Source organism: Aethina tumida, chromosome 7 (assembly GCF_024364675.1).
Source record: "Aethina tumida isolate Nest 87 chromosome 7, icAetTumi1.1, whole genome shotgun sequence".
Lineage (NCBI taxonomy): Eukaryota > Metazoa > Arthropoda > Insecta > Coleoptera > Nitidulidae > Aethina > Aethina tumida.
In genome coordinates, this window is record NC_065441.1 from 14,101,514 (window position 1) to 14,122,903 (window position 21,390).

The window sequence follows — 21,390 nt, forward strand, 5'->3', positions numbered from 1 at the left end:
AGATATTTTTATAAAATTTGGATAAAAGTTGATGTTGTTGATGAGTTAGTAGATTAATTCTTTATGCTTTAAGGTTTTTATTTAATTTTTTAATCTATTATTTCGTAATAGTTTAATATTTTTATAAAAAAAAATAGAATAAGTCTATTATATCTTTTTTTGAACGCAGTATATTACATATTTTATAAAATTTTCTGTTTTAGTAATTTAATAATTTTTATTGTAATATTTAATTACCTTAACGTAAAAACGTTTTAATAATTAAACGTTAAATTTTATTATACCATGAAATCATTTTACAAACACGGATAAAATTAAACTAGCATTAAAACAAATTGTGCTCGAAGGGGATTCCAAGCAACCATTACAAAAGCAAAAGATAAAATTATTATTAAATGTGTGTAACTCATTTTATTTACGCTGTCCTATCATAATTACTAATATGTAGAAAAACATTAATACAGTAACAAGAATTTTTGATACAACCCGGGGACTTTTGGTCAATGGGTATCCCCTATTATTTATTCAACATTTATATAAAGAAGCTGGTATGAAAAGATGTACCAGTATTAATAAATATATCCAACTTCACTAATATGATGAAGTCGTTCATTGTTTTCGCCGCATTAATTGCTTTTGCCCTTGCTGAAGTAATCAGCGATGAGGAAGGAAATCTGTACCATTTGGTACCGATACGAGTACGAAGGTATGATTTACATGCTTTTCACTAACTTCTTTAGTTTAATTTGTTATATTAACTAGGCAAACAACATGGGGAATAGAAAAAAATGGCCCAGGGGCGACTGCCCATGTCCAACACCAAGGAACAATTTTCCAAAATGACAAACACCATGTTACGGGAAGTGCATTCGGATCAAAGTCCTTTCCCCACGGACCTTTAACTGTTGGCGGTGGTGCCAGATACAACCACATTCCTTCAGGTACTTAAAACTGCTTTTTATTTATTCGAAATTTTAATTTTGGTTGTTGCAGGTTCCAATGTAGGCGTTGGTGTGGATCACACCCCTCATTTCGGCACTAATGTGCACGCCGATGCCAATGTAAATTTGTGGAGGGGCAACAAAGGTAACACGCGACTTGACGCTCAGGGACAGTACAGTAAACATTTTGGCGGACCTTGGGGTAATGGAAGGCCCAATTTTGGAGGAGGATTAACTTTTACGCACAGATTTTAATTGTTCAATAATTTGTTATGCATTTTTAAAGCTAGTTAAAACTCAATTGTATTAATTTAATAATAAACTATTACTTATTTTAAAATAATAATAATATAATTCCCTAAAAATTCTAAAAGTTTGACCCAATATACATTTTTAATACATTTAATTTAATTTTATTAACAAACATAAATCATTTTCAAATTTAAAATAACAAGTTGTAAAAATAATGTTCGATAAGAAAAATCGATTTGATTTTATATATAAATTTATTAGAAAATAGGTTTACTAGGCTTACATAAACATTTCTTCAGTTGTGTCAGTAAAAATGAAACTTTTAATACTTCTTCCTATGTTGATGGGTTTGGCGTACGCGAATTATTAGTGAGTTGGGCTTTACTATTGTGAATATAGTATTTAAATTAATATTTTTAGCAATTATGGTCGATATGGTGGATATAAGACCCGTGAAGAACAACAATTAGGTTAAATAATGTAATTTCTAAAGTTCAATTTTATTATTTTAATGTTTTAGATGCATTTGTCGACAAGTTTGTGGCTGAGAATTTCGGCAATCTACCACCTGTACCAATAATAGGTTAAATAATATAACCTTAATATGAAGTTGATGTTTATTTCTTTGATATTTTAGATGAATTCATCGAGAATGTTAAGACTCAAATAAAAGCCTCTCCACTTTTCGGTTACATTAGCCCATGGTTGGGTTATTTTGTTTAACAAAGTCTATATGTAAGTTAAACTTTTAAAATAAAGGAAAATAACGCTAATTTATATGTAGTCTTATTTATATTTATTATTTATATATAGGGTGATTTATCTAATTTCATTTCCCGTTTAGCCGTAAATGTGGCAATTTGTTAAGGAACAACAACGGTAATCTCAGATTTGGCACTCGGGGATAGTGGACATTTGCAGAGTCCAGAGGCAACGGAAAGTCCTATTATGAATTTGGATTCATTGTTTGCATGGTTTTAATAACACCATAATTATTTTTACTCAATTATGTTAATTTAATAATAAATTATTACTTATTATAAAATAAAATCATTTATTGCACCACCTATAACACATACACTTTGTTTAATTTTATGAACAAAGATAAATCATTTTTAAATTTAGAATTATTTATTTTTAATTAAATTATTTATTACTAGAAATTTTAACATTAAATATAATTCCCTAAAAATTCTAAAAGTTTCACCAAATATACATTTTTCATACACTTAATTTAATTTTATTAACAAACATAAATCATTTTCATATTTAGAAATAACAAGTTGTAAAAATAATGTTCGATAAGAAAAATCGATTTGATTTTATATATAAATTTATTAGAAAACAGGTTTACTAGGTTAAATTAAATATTTCTTCAGTTGTGTCAGTAAAAATGAAACTTTTAATACTTATTTCTATGTTGATGGGTTTAGCGTACGCGAATTATTAGTGAGTTAGGCTTTACTATTGTGCATGTAGTATTTGAATTAATATTTTTAGCAATAATGGTCGATATGGTGGATATAATACCCGTGCAGAACAGCAATTAGGTTAAATAATGTAATTTCTAAACCTAAAGTCAATTTTATTATTTCAATGTTTTAGATGCATTCGTTGACAAGTTTATGGCTGAAAATTTTGGCAATCTACCACCTGCACCAATAATAGGTTAATAATATAATCTTAATATGTAAATTGATGTTTATTTCTTTGATATTTTAGATGAATTCGTCGATAAAGTTAAGACTCAAATAAAAGCTTCTCCACTTTTCTCTTACATTAGCCCATGGTTGGGTTATTTTGTTTAAACGAAAATTGTTTCGTTTAAACAAAATAACATATTGATGTTGATTAAACTTTTAAAATAAAGGAATTTAAAGCTAATTTATATGTAGTCTCAATTATATTTATTATTTATATTCAGGGTGATTCACCTAATTTCATTTCCCATTTAGCTGTAAATGTGCGAATTTGTTGAGGAACAACAACGGTAATGTCAGATTTGGCACTGGGGGATAGTGGACATTTTGCCGAGTTCAGAGGCAACGGAAAGTTCAATTATGGATTTGGTTTCAGTGTTATGCATGGGTTTAATTTAATAATAAATTTTTACTTATAAAATAAAATCATTTATTGCACCACCTATAACACATACACTTAATTTAATTTTATTAACAGAGATAAATCATTTTCAAATTTAGAATTAACAAGTTGTAACAATAATGCTTGATAACAAAAATCGATTTGATTTTATGTACAAATTTATTGCAAACGTACGTTCACTAGGTTTAATTAATTTCTACACTTGTGTCAGTAAAAATGAAAATTTTGATACTTCTTCCCATTTTGATGGGTTTTACGTATGCGAATTATTAGTGAGTTGGGCTTTACTATTGTGGATATAATATTTAAATTAATATTTTTAGCAATTCTCGTACAAATTATGACACATATGACAAACGTGCAGAAGAAATATTAGGTTAAATAATGTAATTTCTAAATGTAAATTTAATTTTATTCTTTTAATGTTTTAGATGCATTCGTCGACAGATCTGTGGATAAGTTTTTCGGCGGATTACCACCTCTACTAATAATAAGTTAAATAATATTATCTTAAAGTGTAAATTGATGTTTAATTCTTTGATATTTTAGATATATTTATCGAAAGTCTTAAGACTCAAATAAAAGCTTCTCAACTTTTTAAGTACATTAGCTCATTGTTGAGTTATTATATGTATCCATGACAATATGTTGGCGAATGGATCTACAGCTTTCGATAATGTATGATTATTTTACAAATATTACATGTTTATTATTTCATCCTGCAATTTCCATTGGAAATAATATATCTAACAATAAATAAAGTTTATATTGAAGACACAATTTGTATTTTTGTATCGTCCATTTTTATATTTACTTAAATTAAGATATTTCAATTTTATTAACAAACATAGATTATTTTAAAATTATATTAAAATGAAAATAGTGATAACAATAATGTTTGATAAGAAAAATCAATTTGTTGTGACGTATATATTTATATGAAAGTTTATTAACTTATTCTAAATTTAAATTTTGATTCAATTTTATCAGTAAAAGTTAAATGTTAACCCTGACTTTTATTATACCCATTAGTTGCCCTAAATTACTAATTGATTTTTCCTTACCTTTTTATTGCTAATTGGTTTAGATTTTATTATTATTTTTTTAATATTAAGATAATCTTTGATTATTTTTTTCTTAAAAATACGATGAATATATATTATATTTATAAGAATGTTAAGTTTATTAAGTTGTTTTAAATATTGTTTAATTAAAAATTAAATTATTAATACTCCTTTCCATGTTGCTGCACTACCTTTCGCAATAATAGTTTAAGGGGGTATTTTGGTCTAGAAATTTGAAAAAATCGTTTATTTAAGAATATGTTCTCAAATCAACTCAAGTTTAACACCAATTTTTAATTTTTATTATTTTTAAAAAATTCAGAAAAGTAAAAAAAGTAGTACAGTAGTATTTTTCATTTTTCATTTTTTTTTCACTTAGTACGATAGCTGCATTGTTCTATATTAACACACTATAGGCGGGTAGCAAAATAGTTCAAACTAATAGGCGCAGCGAATACAAAAAACAAGAGATAATTCTTTCAGTTCCGTATGTAAACCAATAGAGTAAAATTATCTCAGCCCGCTTTTAAAATAAGTACATTCAAAAAGGTAAAAATTACCCGGCCCGCTAACAATCAATAGTTCTCGAGACGGGTATTTTTACCCGACCCCTTTATAGTGTGTTAATATATTTTTTATTTTTTCATTTCAGATTACTAGGAGGGTTATAATTGTGACGGACTTCGAGTACCATTTTTTTTGGAGTCCCCCACTTAGCCTAAAGCTTTTTCAATTTTTAATTTTTTCACTTTTAATGTACATTTTGTAAAATAATGAATAATAATAATATTGTTTGTCATTTTGTTATTGTGCTTGAAAAAGTACCTAAAACTGATGTCTTTAGACCAGAATACCCCCTTAAATATAAATATATCTTTAAAGAATGCGATTTGAACTTGAGTTCATTGCTAGATTATCCCCGTGATAGAATATTTGTTGGAAATTTAACAATGTGTTGGTTCAACTCTTTAAACACATGGGTTAAAAATAACTAGTATGGTCTTGTCAGTTGCTCTAAATTATTAATTAATGTTTCCTTACTTTTCTACAACAAAATTATTTTAATTTTTTTAAAAATTGTTGTAAAATATTAAGATATTCATTGATTTATAAATTTTTTAAATTATATTATTATTCATTATTAGTATGTTTATTATTCCATCTTGCAATTTCGAATTTGCGAATATTATATCTAATAATAAATAAACTTTATATTGAGGTTACAATTTGAATTTTATAAAAGTTTCGCAAATTTTACTTAAATTAATACATTTCAATTTTATTAATATACATAAATCATTTTTAAATTATTTTAAAAACAATAAGGTTTGATAAGAAAATTCAATTTGTTTTTAAGTATTTATTTATAAGAACGAAGAAGAAATGTGTCTAGTTATTTTAAATTTTGCTTCAGTTCTATCAGAAAAAATGAAATTATTAATTCTCCTTTCCATGTTAGTGTGTTTTGCGTACGCGCAATATTAGTAAGTTCTTAAGTTTTTTGTTTTATATAAGTTATTTTGATTAATATTTCAGCAATTATGGACAAAGACCTTATAATTATCCAATGCAACATAAAGACTTGTTAGGTTGAGTAATGAAATCTTTAAACGTAAATGGAAGTTTATTCTTTTAATTTTTTAGATTTAATCGCAGAAAAGTTTGTGCCTCAGCGTTTCCTCCGTTTCCAAATAATAGGTTAGATAATGTAGTCTTTAAATATAAATAGATGTTAATTTTTTTAATATTTTAGAAACATTCGTTGAAAAGATAAAGGATGCGATTAGGACTTCTGGAATTTATGATTATATTACCCCCACATTGGAATATATGTTGGAAATTTAACAATGTGTTGATTAAACGTTAAACTGATATAGTTTCTATCAATTGTTCCAAATTACTAATTAAATTTTCTTTACTTTTCCATAACTAATAATTTTAAAATTTTAATATATATTTTTTTAACATTAAGATAATCTTTGATTTACATTTTTTTTGTTATTAAAAATACACGGAACATATGTTTATTATTTAGTTTATTATTAATAGTAATATTGTTACATGTTTATTATTTCATCCTATAATTTTCATTACGAATAATACATTCAGTTTATATTGAGTTTCAAGATTTGTTATATGGCAAGTTAAAACATTAAGAATACATTACAAAAATATGAACAATTTTCTTCATGTCTAATACTTTATTATATTAAAATTTGAAACTAATTGAAATATATAAAGAAAACAAAGTTGAATATAAATATTTTTATATAAATATAAAACATGAAATTTGTTTTTATTTTCACACCGATAGCAATATTTGTCGGAGCACAAGACGAGTAAATGAAAAGTTTTAAATATTTCCGGATAAATTTTATTGTAAATTTTTATATTTTTTAGAAATATGGAAACAACGAACTCATGTGATGAATCAGAAGAGCATATACAATTTGTACATTAATTATTTATTATCGGGAACAGTAGATACTCGGGAGGTTGGAGTCTGGTGAGGCTCTTTATATATAGAACAAAAATCATTTTATTTTTTTTACGCATAATTAACAACAATTGTTGATCGGTGCTTTTATCATGTAAATTAAGTATTAGTATTAAAAACCTCCACAACTGAATCCACCAAAATGGTTATTAAATTGAAATAAACGGCTACAAAATTAAAGAAAAAATTGCATAATCATAAGACTATGGCAGATCCCATTCTTCTAGTGGATAAGTCTGAAGTATCAAGAATTTCTAAAAGTGTCAAATAGTCATTTTAACACTTTAGTTTTCACTAATAATTTTATTCTTAGAACCAACAAAACTACACTTTCAATTTTATTAAATAAACACTAATCTGATGTAATCTGAACTAATGTATTAAATTGAACTTCATTAAAATCAAATAAAAAAAATGTACGATTATTGATATTTATCAGTTTAATATCAATTTCAACTGACTACCGAATTATCAACAGTAGCACTCTTTATTTTTAGTTTTTTTGTTGTTCTGTTCGGAAGTTTACAAATCATTTCAGATGTCTTCTGTAAAAAATTAAACAACCTAAATGTTATGAACTTAAGTGCATGTTACTTGTTTACAAAAGGACTATAGGAAAAATAAAAGTATTAAAAATGTATTATAATACTCATAATTATTAAAAATTTTACATAGACTTACATCAATACTGATTATTGTTTTGAAGAAGATTATATATAAAAAACGTGTCCTAATTAATCTGAACAAAAGAAAATTTAATTAAATACACCCACATTATCAAGTAAAATATTATAATATAATTGAAATATTAAATTAAAAATTTATCTACACCAATAACATCATAATAAAATTGAAATTTACTATATAATCAATTTATGTGATTGTAAATGAATAACTTGTAAATTCACTAGGTGATTTAGTTCACCTCTAACTGCAGAAAATGAAGGTTGCATTTATTTTTACTTTACTATTGATATTTGTTTGTGCCCTAGAGATGTAAATAATACTGTAATTATTTTATTTTCTCTAATTTTGGTTATTTTTCAGGAAAGGTGAGGAAACGATCATGGCAAACGAAGGAGCAGATCCAGCTGATGATTCCGGTCGTAGCTTAAAAGGAATTTTATTTAAAATAATTGATCCATTCAATATTATGGATAACGATTTTTAGTATTTTACATTTATTGAGTTGTATGTGCAGTTAATTAAAACAATATAAGATCATCAAAGAAATAAATCTATTGAAGAGAATTATTGTTTTATTAAATAATTTATTATATATTTATTATATAGTTTATTATATTATCAATTATTGAATAAATTAATAGAAAGGAAACAAGAATATAATTTTATGACAAGAAAGTGTAGGTAAATATAATAAAATAAAATATTTCTATCATTAATTAAAAATAATTTAAAAAGACACTTCACTTATTAAATATCAATTACGTAGAAAAATTTTTTGCAGTAAAAACAAACATTTTGTATTTCATCTTGTTGATAATATTACGAATTGTTATTTTATTTTAAGTAATATGCAGTTCTTTTTTATTTTTAGGTAAAATTCTAAGTATGTTTCAAAATTAACTGTTATTTAGACTGAATTTAACAAAAAATAAAATTCAATCATATACTGCCCACATATATATATATATATATATATATATATATATATTGCAATTAACATAAATCATTCTAGATTATTTGGATGACATTTTAAATTAAAAATTCCATATAAAACCATTTTAAATCCGGAAACGAATAACTAAAACCACATTATTCGTTTTGGTTCGTCAAAATGAAATTTATTTTGTTTTTTTTTGGACTAGTTGTGTCAATCTGTGCATGTAAAACCATGTAACAAAAATTCGAATTAATTTTTGTATTTATTGTATTATTGGTTTATTTTTTAGGCCTCCAGGAAGCTTTCAACGTCCTCCTCTTGCATTCAACAATATGGAAGAAATGATGATGGATGCGCCCAGTTGTACGTTAGAAACAAATTTCTTTCAGTTAGGGAACGGAATTTTTAAAATTAAGCTATTCTAATATTCGTTTGATCTTTCAATTTAAAATGTATATTGAAATCATTCGTATAAAATTAAAAAAATCGAATATGAATTGAGAAATGAGAGAGAAAACGAATATTGCAATAGTTATATTAAATAAATCGAAATTATTTCGAGCATTAATTTTAATACACGTAATACATTTATATTATATTATTTTTAGATGCATCGACACTTGATGAAATACCAGAGAACCTATCAGGTAAAAATATATAGAGGTCTTATATTGGCCTTAATTTTTTTATTATTTAACAAGTACAGTATAGGACACACTGGTTAGTTACCATTTAACCCATTTAAGAGGAAAACTAATGAATACTAAGTGCTCAAAATATAAATCATTAAAAACTAACACTTAAAAAAAGAAAAATGTGACTATGACATTTTTATGCAAAAAATGTTTAGTAAATTGAAGTTAATGTACATACAAAATTTAAAAAAAAAAATGCATATTAATAAGATTACGGTAAATCCCATTTTTCTAGTTGAGTTATTTCAGTTTATTAGATAAGCCTGAAGTATCAAGAAATGTGATAGAGATTGAATATTCGAATAATTATATTAAAATAACTCGAAATTATTTCCAGCCTTAATTTTAATACACGTAAAACATGAATTTTGCTTTTTCAGTCGACTCGAATGCAAGGAGACCTTTTTGGCAAAAGATACTTGAACCCCTATTTGATCCGTTTGGTATCGGTGGGTAATTATCTCAAATTTGTAAATATATATTTTTTATACCGATCCTATATCAAAATTTTAAAATTGTCACACATTATGGTATTTAAACGACTAATAAATTGATACAGTTTTAATAAATCGTTTTTATCTTTTATAGCAAATTTTATTTAATGTTAAAATTACAATTTCGCAAGCAAACTATAATCACACGTAGTATATAGTATGCAACCCAGATTACAATTAATTTAACATATACTCTCGAAATGTATCTATGATATGTATATACAGTAGGAGAAGGGTTTGATCCATCTGAATTTAGGGAGTGACAGAGACAGTAGAAGTCTGAACTATAGTGGGATACTTGCTGTATCTATTGTACATGATGTCTCTTTCAGGATTCAGATGGATTAAACTCTTTTCGTACTGTATGTTATGTATCTCTTTATACACAAAATGAATCAAGATAAAAATAATGTTTACATATAATGTGTAATAATATGAGCATATTTTATTTTTATTAAGATACGCTTTTATTAAATTGAACCATAATCATCGATAAAATAGTGAATCAAATTTGAGATTGTGGGATGTGTACAGATGTTGAAACAGTCTAGCCCATTTCACGTGAAGGGCGTTAACTGAATTTGAATCTACACTGATTTGGAAATTGAATTCTGTCTTGGCACCTAATTGATGTCCCCATAACTTACCAATCGTGAAGTTACTGTACAACGTTGTGCCCAATTACTTTGGTTGATATTAACGACATGGATTTATGACTGGCATATTATGTCAATCACATTAGTATGTCGTGCAGAAAGAGTTTCCTTGCAAACATTCTACCTGAGTCGTGTTGCAATTGTATCAAGAAATTAGTATTTTATTCTAAATAAAACAATAGACAATTGTATTATAATAGCCAAATTTACGATAGAATTTCTAGTCAATGCAATCAATGTTCATGGAACGAAATTTTTATTCTATGTAGTGTATTTTAATCAATAATCAATTTTAAGTTAATTTCATACTGAATTATTGAAATCTGTGATGTCAATACTGTTGTTAATTAAGTTTTATCATTTTGCGGAGATATAATTGCGTTCCAATATTCATTTATTAAAATTGTTTTATCGATACTCGATTGTATATAAAAATTTAAAAAGGGAAAAATCAAATAACATATAAAATTGTAAATATAATGGTTGTTAACATTTTTATCATATATTTTTATGTATTGAAATTATATGACAATTTTATAATTCGATAATTTAAAATTAATCATTGTTATTATACAATTAGAGATAATAAATAATATACGTGTGTATTCATCGATTCAGATTTCAAACAGAATAATGTGGTGTTAATGAATATATTAAATTTTAAATATTTGTTGTTGTTAATTATGCAATTATCTGGTTTGTTCGATCTGCTGTTTGATTAGAAACTTTGTTTTTCTACCTTAATCAACCAATTGATAGATATGCTGTTGAATTGTATAAACAGAGTTTGTTTTTAAATTCTGAGAATGTTTCCGCTTTTAATTAATTCTTTAACAAACACAATAACAAAATATTTTCAAAATTTCTCGGCACTTTTTATAGATACATACATATTTAATTGACATATTTGTTTGTTATTGAAATATAAACTAAATACAAAACAATAAGAAATAATTTCTTACCAGATATCTACAAATTCGTAACAAAGGATAATAAAACTCTAAAAATTACCATTAATTATCTGAAATTTAAATGTAAATTGTATGGAATTTGTCAATTATGTATATTGCAAATGAATTAAAACGTTTGAATAATATATTAACAACAATTTATTACGAAATTCAATTGCTAATGATTACAATTACAATTTAAAATGTTTTTAATTTTTATGTAATTTATTGTCCCAGAACGTTGTAATCAAAAGATAACATCAACCCACAACAAAGGGTAAGTAAAATATTTTATTAATTTTCTAAGAACTATACATCATATATTTTTATACTTTTCAAGTGATTCGTAAATATAATATGTGATTAATGATTTTTAGAATTTATAATTCAATCAAAATATGATGGTTATTTCAAGAAATTGTTTATTTATGACATTTTTTTCTTCATATTGTGATAAAAGAGTAGTTTTTGAACCTGAAGAATCAGTAATGTTCGGGATCTTCTTTTGAGTCGGTGTCATGATAGAGGCGCACTTCAGTTCCCCTATCATTGAATATCAAACAGAACTGTTTGTTTATGACAATTATTTTCTTATACACAATTAATGTTTTGTTCGGATAACAATTATTAATAATTAAATAAAACTTATAGTATTTTTTATTGAAATATGTAATTTCAAAGTACTTTTTACTTATGAAAACCGATAAGGAACAAAGATCCTTAGAAAATTTAAATTAAATATAAAAAAAATGTTGAATCATTTTTATAAAATTTAAAATATATAATAAAATAATAAATTATGTATTTTATTTTTAAATGTATCAGATAATTAGGATCAACCATACATAAAAACACATAAACAAAATTAATTGAAAGATATATGAAAGTAATTTATCAAAAAATATGTTACATTTTGATCATATATCAATCAATCATTATGCTATAATTTTTTGAATAAAAGAATATACGAATAAATTTAATGAATATTTGAATATCTATAAAGTTTACCTAAGTTTTGACAATTGTCTAAATAATACAAAACAAATTCCATATGTGCCATGACTCAGTGATTAAAATTATAAATATGTAAGTAGGTACACGTTTGATAATTAAATATAGACGTATAACAAAGACTTTCGTTGAGTACTTTGTAAATCCCAAAGAAAATATAAAGTATCAAGCCGCGTTCGACAACAGTACAGTACAGTGCACCGTACTTCACCGAGTACAATAGCATGCATAAGACGAAATCAAAAACCGATTAGTCCGTTATCGGGGAAAATCCTCGAGTGGACCGGCATGCGTTGATATTTACGTCACGGCGCAGTAGATCTGAGCAAGTCCACATTGCCATCGTAGACCACGATTCCACGATTCGTAGTAGCTACTCCACTCGTATTCGGTGTGTCCGCACAGTCGTGTAGTAAACAGCTGACAGGCCGGCACGTACCGTCGTGTGCAGGCTGCCTCCGCGTACGACACACCACCGCACTATTTTGGGGGCAGATCGCGGCTAAAACGATGCGAACGGCAGCTACGGTCCGTGACAGTTGAATTTCAGTGCGTTTCAGTGGCAGTTTCAGTCAGGAAAACGCGACAAAAAAATGGGGGAGCGCGAACGGATAAAGGCCATCCGGGTCGGGTTCTATGACATCGAGAGGACCATAGGCAAAGGCAACTTCGCCGTTGTCAAACTGGCCAGGCACAGGATCACCAAAACCGAGGTATCTATATAACTGGCGTTTTATTTTTAATTTGGAAATTTAATTTGAAATTTTTTTTTGAAATTGGCGACTCAGCTGAATTAATATTATTCAAACGTATTTAAAGTGCGTCAAATACATATATTAAAAAAATAATTTTAAAATTAAATTTTTAAAAAATATAGCAGTAATAATATGTAATAAATATGTAATATATATATATATATATATATATATATATATATATATATATATATATATTGGAAAAGGTGTTATACAATTACTATTTATTGTATTAATTTGTTGATTTGTCAAAAATAACCTGTGACTTAAAATAAAGCAATTCTTAATTTTTAATTTAAATTTTCATTCATAAATTATTCATTAAGATTAGACTGTTTTCTTTGTTTAATAACATTAAGGAATATATTGGTGAATAACAATAACTATTCAAAAACAAAACAAAGGAATGTACATAATGAAATGAAATGATAATTTGATTATTCCATCATGAAAACATTATTTGTTTATTTTATTACCTAAAATGTGTTTTAATATAGTTAAAAGGAACAACATATTCTTTCGAAAATTAAATTAAAATTTATTAAATATTTTTTTATTAAATTTTAAAAAAATCCTTCTAAAATAAAATTGAAATTAATTAACTTTTTCAATTAGAATGAATAAACATTTTTTAATTGTGTGTTTTTATTTCATCATTAAATTTTAAGACAATTCATAAAAATACTTTAATTATCACTTATTAAAATACCTAATATTCTTTAAAAAAGACAGTTAAAAATATTATTTTTAAATTTAGATTATTAGTTATAAAAAATTAAAAATTCCTCCAAAAATTAAATTAAAATTAATTAAATATTTCAATAAGAATGAATTAAATTTCATTTAATTATGTTTTTTCAGTTCATATCGTTAACTTTTAAAATATATTATAAAAATAGATTACCTAATAAAATAAAACATCTAAAATTGTTTAAAAAAATAAAAATTCCTTTGAAAATTAAATTAAAATGAAATAAATTTTTGAATTAGAATAAATAAAAATAATTTTTTATTTGTATTTTTTATTTCACGTAATTAACTTTTAAAAGAAATTATAAAAATAGATTAATATACCTTGAATATAAAAATAAAAATTCCTTCGAAAATTAGATTAACGTAATTAACTTTTAAAAGAAATTATAAAAAATAGATTAATATACCTTGAACATAAAAATAAAAATTCCTTCGAAAATTAGATTCAAATTTTCAATTAGATCGAATTAATTTTTTTTCATTGTGTTTCATTAACTTTTAAAATAAATCACAAAAATAGATTAATTATAAATTATTAAAATACCTAACATTCTATAAAAAAAACAATTAAATATATTATTCTTTTTAAAATTTAGATTTTTGGTTAAAAACATAAAAATACCCTCGAAAATTAAATTAAAAAAATAATTAAATTTTTTAAATAGAATGAATTAAATTTTTTTAATTGTTTTTTAGTTCATGTCATTGACTTTTAAAATAAATCAATAAAAAATTCTATAAAAAAGACAATAAAAAATATTGATTGTCAAATTTTAATTATTAGTTAAATAAATTGTTTTCCAATTAAAATGAATTAAAAAGCGAAAAAAATGACATTTATTAAGTATTAAAAAATCAAGAATACATATAAAAATAAAATTTTGCTAAGTGAACTGTCGTAACATAATTTATATTAACTTTATTACTTAACCATCAAAGAAAATTTATAAACAAGGAACACAATAATAATAGTGGTAATTTAGATACAATTAACAAGATATTCTTGTATAAACATGTTTTAAGTCTATTATAAAATAATTAATATGTAAATTGAAATGTTGATTGAAAATTAGGCGAATGCGTCACGCCCTATTCAATGACAAAGAAAACGATGTAAATACTGCTATAAAACTCAATTAACTATATATAAATATACTTGAAGCACTTTTTAATTAACACATTTTAGTACAATTTTTGGTTAAATGTAAAGAATAATGCATATAATATTTCATAAAAAAATATCTTAGGGCCCAAATGAAAATTTTGTGCAGAATTTGGCGAATGCGACATTTACGTTACATCACAATTAAATTATATAGGAAGAAAATCCTAGACAATCATTTAATTATGTTATCCAATTAAAATTGATATCTATTAAGTCGGCATTTCAGTGTAATTACGGTGTTATGTACCGTAATAGCGGAAAAATTAGTCGACCGCAAGGATCTTTAATTTCTAGTTGTTTGTTGTGTGTTAATGTTTACTTACAGAAACAGACTATAACATACTTGTGTGACACGTGTTTAATGTATTATTATTATTATTATTATTACTGTTATTGGTTATAAAGGTTTAAAATTTATATGAACCTTTTTAGTAAAATCAATATTGTACATTTACAAGATTTCATCGTGCAAAAATATATAAATAAATAAAAATAAATGATTATTACATAAATGGAGTCTTTTAATATAAGTTAATACATTAATTATGTTTATTAAAAATATTATTATAAACATATAAGCAAGTTTAAATAAATTTAGCAACTTTTCCTATAAATTCAATATTTTAAATTAGAGTTTAAAAGGTACTAAAACATTCAAATTAAAATTAATTTTGGCACCTTTTATTTTTTTTTATTAAGGCAAAAGTAACTTTTATCAATGGTTCAGATTCTTCTGTGACATATTATGTATATGTAAATAAATAAATCAATCAATATAACAAGGTTGAAAATATAAAAAAAAATCAATATTCAGTTAATAAATCTTTTATTATACATTTAATTTAATCGTTTATTCAATTTATATAAACAATGATGTTTAATATTTATTCATTTACAAAAATATAGTTAATTATCAAATTTCAATAAGTTTTTGATGTTTTTATCAATTTACTGCTAATAGAGAAAAGTTAGAAATTCCAACGAATTTAAAACTTTTTTAATATAGTTGATTTCTGTGAAAATGTTTAAAAAATCAAATTTTATTTAATAAAGGTATAATAATAGTACATTATTTAGTACTCATTTCACAAAAATATAATTAATTATTACCAATTAGCAAATACGAGTAGTACAATTTTTGTTTATGTCACATACTCGCAAATTATTCAAATTTTAAACCAGTTACACATTTAAAATCATTTTAGTGCTAATTGGCATCGTGTTACTATTTCCATCAAATTTAAAACGTGTTGACAACATTTAATTTAGTTGATTAAAATAATTGGATGTACTGTGATGATAATTAAAAGAGATAAGTTTCAAAAAAAAAAAAAAATAATAATAATTACAAATTTCTGTTTAGCATAGCAGAAATTCCTGAACTAAAACTAAGGTGAAATTATGAATAGAATGCAGCTTAACGTCAGGTGTTCAAATAATCCGAATAACCCGAACTTTAGTCACTTAAACTATCCAATACCTTTTACATCCCGCACTGCGGATCGTCGATGTAACGAATTTTCAGGAGCCATCAAACTTAACTTTATCAACGTAACACGACGTCAATTCGGCCCGGAAAATTTGATGGATTACTCGTCGAGATTTCGAACGGGAAACAACAACGATGAAAGTTTAATTGGATGCGATATTAAAATTCCCATTGTTCACGGCTCACGGTTGATTTTCTTTAATTTTGTGTCGCGTATCGATAAAATCCTTGAAACGTTCCCCACACTTCATAATTTTTCCCAAATTATCCGCCACTTTTTAAACGTCGAAATTAACCTTGATCCATGAATGTTCCGTCCAAATTAAAAATAGATCTCGTGCCGTTTCCTCTTGATCCGCGGTCCAACTCTGTATTATTTCATGTCGCCGAGCACCAATTAAATAACGGAGTCATTATATGAATTTGTTTCCTTTAATTAAAACGTCTTGTTTATCTTAAATTACGTTTCCCACGACGTTTCATTACTGGTCAGATTTGTGAAACGATGTTAATTAAACGATGGCATGCAGCAAAAATATTAATGGATTATTTTAAAATAGATGGTTTTTTCTTTAGTTTGACGCACGTACAAATGTAATGGTAAACATTTAACGAATCGATATTGTTTACTTTGCTGGAATTTAAATCGAACATTTACTTGAAACAATTTACTTTATTTGCCGATAAGCTCGACTACAGTTAGTGTTAATAATTGATACAAGGTAATTTTGAAATTTTGTTCGGTGATTGATTTTAAATTTCGATTGTAAACAGACAATGTTTACACTAGATTCAGTCGACAACCGGGAATTTATAAAAGGGAATAATATAGTTCGACTGCATTTCCATTAATAATGTTGCTACAACACTGACATGTTGAAAATTAATAGTTACATACATACATATACACGCCCAATAATTTATGTAAGAAATTGAACTTTTATCAATTTATTAGTTGATCAATGAATTTAACTAATTTATACGAAAAAAAAATCAATTTTTCTTTTGTAAAATCTTACGTGGAATTATAAAATTTTTTATAATTACAGTACATGGTGTAAAATACTATGATAATGATACTTTTATGATATTTATGGCCACTCAGAAAAGAGATCCGGCACTTAACGAATCCTCCCCATGTTAATCCCGGCCCATTAAACATTTCCATATATCTTCATTGTTTTTGCCTTTATCAAACATTAAAGAAAGTTTGTTTAAAGCCCTTCAAAGCTTTAAATTGTTGAGAAACATACGAATTTGTGAGAGATTAAATGATAATGTTGTTTATATATTTTCGGAAACAAGAGAATTCACAATTATGAAAAAATCATTTGGTTGATAGGTCTCAATATGACGTTAAAATACATTTCACCTAATTTATCTTTTTCCATTTTTGGAAGTTGAAAATAAAAATTAAATTACTCTGTAAATAAGGTTTGGAGATTAATGGAAAGTGTGGAGATGATTATTTCGATTTATTTAGTTAAAAAATATGGAGGAAAAAATATTTGTATTTTCTTGTTAAACTATATAATTAAAAAAAAGAACAAATTCTCATAAAAATACACCGCTTTTGTAAAATTCACAAATTTTTGAATTTTTTTGTATTAACAAATGCAATTAACGCTGCTAACTTTACATAAATATTTGGCTTGTTAAAAAGATTAAAAAAAGTACTAATTCCAATTATTTTAAGCGAAAATAAAAATGTTGCCCCGAATAAATTTTCACTAATCCCACTTCCTGAAAGTTTATTTTGGTTCAGGTTCGGCGACTATCGAGGGCAATGTTTTAAAAACCGTCGGTATTTTCGTCATTTATTTATTGCCAATATAATTTTTTTTTAATTGCAAAATTCCGAAAAAGTTCCCCCGTGACCGATTAATTAATTGGGCGTTTTGTAATTGCAATATTTCGATTGCACGGATTTCAACCGTTTGGAATAAAACCAAAGCCTACGTTCAATTTCGCGATAATACTACGTAAATCAAGATAAAAATAAAACAAAAACTAACAAATTTTTATGCCAGCGGTTTATTTTTGGAGATTTATCGATAATTTATTGACAAAATGGAGGTCGAAGCGTTATGCGTTAGTCAAAATATAACTGATAACAATATGTTCAATAGGCTCAATGATTTTCCCATATACTAATGTGGTAAATAGAAATTATTGTTATTTATACATTGATTCTAGGAGTTTTTATTTGCCTTGTAATAAAAAAATGGTTATCGATGTCTAGCAGAATATAAACAAATATGAGAGATAATGGGAAGTGGTTTATATTGTATTATAAAGAATATTTCAAGGGAAAACCTTTAATTGAAAACTGGGACAAGTGATAGAGATACCTTTTTATATGTGTATGTACAAATATCGTTGTTATCGCCTAACATATATGAAAAAAATACATATATAATATTTCACTCAATTAGTTATTCAAGCCAGATTTTACAAATAATATAAATAAAATTTATGTTTTAAATAAAAATAGTTTTCGAATAAATTTTATATTTTATTTTATTTCATTGTCACTACCATAAAACTTTAAATAAATAAAACATCAATCAATTTATTATTGTTATAACTTAAAATTATTAATAAACAAGTATTTTATTGCAGCCTATCTTTTCTCTACTCTATAGAATAAATTATCAAAAATAACATAAATTATCTTATTTTTCAAGAATATTGGTATATTCTACTTAATTAAAAAATAAATTCATAAAAAGAAAAGTATTTTTAATTTTTCCACAGAATTATGAATATTTTTTTTATGTAATTTTCTATATTCCTATTTCAGGAGGCGCTTAATCTATTGAAGAAAAATTTGTTATAATAGGTTAAAAATATAAATTTTATGAAGGTTGAATGGACCGTACTGTATATATAATATATACTAATATATATTACAGCCTCTCAAACTTCAAAAATTGTTTTTTTTTTTCATATTTCTGTTTTCTAATCCATTGAATATATTTAAAAACTATAAATTAAGTAATTTTTTGTATTATTTGTACAATTTAGAAGGTAAAATGCGATGTTTCAGTTTTAATGTTTGAATAAAGCTGAAGTGATTTTTATGTCACATATTTTAAAAATTATTTATAATTGTCATCATTTACCTAAAATCTGATTTCACTTTTTCTGTTTTCAAATATCTGAGGTCACCAATAATGAACATAATTGGCAATTTAATTATACATAGTGTGACCCATTAATGGTAGAGGCACATCTGTTGTTTTTTTATTTGTTTAAATTTAATTTAAATAGATTATAAAAAATTCTACTTAGCTCAATGAATTGGATACTTATTGTATCCTTCAAAAGGAATGATTATAAAATTTCAAAAAAATGTAGGTATGTTATAATTATAATTTTATAAAAAGTTTTTAGTTTTAATTATATTTGTTAATGCAATAATATAATTTTAACTAAAGTCCTTGGTTAGTTTCTTTCCTGTGGAAAGGAATGCATATAATTTTAAACAATGTTATCATTTTACATTAAAATTCCAGTTGCCTTTTAAATATTTATATAATTATATACATATTTTAATACACAAATAACAAAACCCATTTTGTCTGTCATTTATTATTTTCCAACAAATGACTTTCTTAGATTTAAAAATAAATGTTTTCGCAAATTTATGGTTTAACGCAGTGTTTACACTTAAACCATCCGATAAAATTGTCGTAATATTAAAAGATTGCATATTATTATATAATTCTAGAGTTGCTTTTATTGAAACATTTTTATTTGCAATTGACGGTCTACGTAAATCGTTAATTTGGTTACGATTACGTTAATGCTGGCGTAAATAATAACGACCAATTCTGTGACAATCGTTTGGCCTTTACATGTTTTTTTTTCGAGTTATTTCTGTTAATTCAGATTTTATTGTCAGCTAAGATAATTTGTTTCTTAGAGGTCTTATGTCCTGGATGTTGCATAATCGGGATGCGTCAATTAAACGGTTATTTTCACGTAATTTGGCATAACCGCCGTGACACAATCGGAACTGCCAGAGGCACTGGCGCCTGACGCAAATCTTCATGCAATTCATGCATTTTTTATTAGCTTTGCAAACAATGCACGCAACTTAAGAATTATTATTGCGGTTATGGTTACGTGGCCGACGCCGAGATGAACGCGTAAGCGGCGAGGAATTGTGTTCAATTTTCGGTCAATTGTTTTCTTACGTCAAGGTCGAAAATTGCACGGATTATCCGGCACCGAAAGTCAAAGGCGACGGCTTTTCACGTCGGCTTCGTGCCATTTGATCGTGCAAACAAATCGTTGCTGTTGTTTTAACCGGCGGTCCATAACTAAACACCTTTCGCATGGACCCGCGGACGCCGTCATCGTCGCACTGTTTTTATGTTCATTATTGACCTGAATGTGGCGAGATCAACAAAACATAAATGATCGCGGTCACGTACCGATTTGGGCGACGTTCTTTTTTTTTCCACTGGACGACAGTGTTTCTTTTTTATCGTCTGGATTGTATCCGGATATGTTTACGGAAATGGTCGTTTTAATAAACAATCTCGATCAATGTCGGAGTGTGCTCGCTATCGCTGTCGAGTTGTGCACGTTTCCTTCATAACATGAACTGGGGGAATTTTATTTAAATTAATACTGTTCTGTTAATAAGTTACATTATTTCAAATTATTCAAGTGAATAATCATTTCTTTCTTAGTTTTTTGAAAAAAAAAAAAACATTTTTTCTGATGATTAGATAATATTTAATAGATACAAATTAATTAATTAAAGTAAAAATATAATATAATATGTTTAATTTTAAGAAAATTAATTTTAAAGTTTTGTGTTTTGTTAGTAAATTGTTTTATTTATATATATATAACATATGTAAATGATATATTTTTTTAAATATTACTAAATTTATTAAAGTAAAAAAGTGGTAACCTAAAAAATAA

At 25.4% G+C, this 21,390-nt stretch overlaps 2 protein-coding genes and 2 long non-coding RNA genes across 4 annotated transcripts in view; all 4 read left to right on the forward strand.

The window, feature by feature from the left end:
- The first annotated feature begins 549 nt into the window (after nt 1-549).
- Nucleotides 550-1,214, forward strand: LOC109606828 (attacin-A-like). The gene is made up of 3 exons (XM_020023365.2): nt 550-706; nt 763-941; nt 994-1,214. The coding sequence occupies exons 1-3, from the start codon at nt 597-599 to the stop codon at nt 1,194-1,196; spliced, it is 492 nt and encodes a 163-aa protein (XP_019878924.1). The 5' UTR covers nt 550-596; the 3' UTR covers nt 1,197-1,214.
- A 2,231-nt stretch (nt 1,215-3,445) lies between these two features.
- LOC109606832 (uncharacterized) lies at nt 3,446-4,076 on the forward strand. The gene is made up of 4 exons (XR_002192126.2): nt 3,446-3,568; nt 3,620-3,672; nt 3,728-3,790; nt 3,846-4,076. It is a non-coding gene; the product is annotated as an uncharacterized LOC109606832 (long non-coding RNA).
- Nucleotides 4,077-7,715: 3,639 nt separating this feature from the next.
- On the forward strand, nt 7,716-8,108 carry LOC126266191 (uncharacterized). Its single transcript, XR_007548653.1, has 2 exons — nt 7,716-7,853; nt 7,905-8,108. It is a non-coding gene; the product is annotated as an uncharacterized LOC126266191 (long non-coding RNA).
- A 4,563-nt stretch (nt 8,109-12,671) lies between these two features.
- The window catches only part of LOC109605442 (serine/threonine-protein kinase SIK2), a 38,750-nt gene continuing 30,031 nt past the window's right edge, over nt 12,672-21,390 (forward strand). Inside the window, exon 1 of the mRNA XM_049969577.1 lies at nt 12,672-13,000. Coding sequence (XP_049825534.1) covers nt 12,881-13,000 — 120 coding nt within the window. The 5' untranslated portion in view covers nt 12,672-12,880. The remainder of the gene's footprint in view (nt 13,001-21,390) is intronic.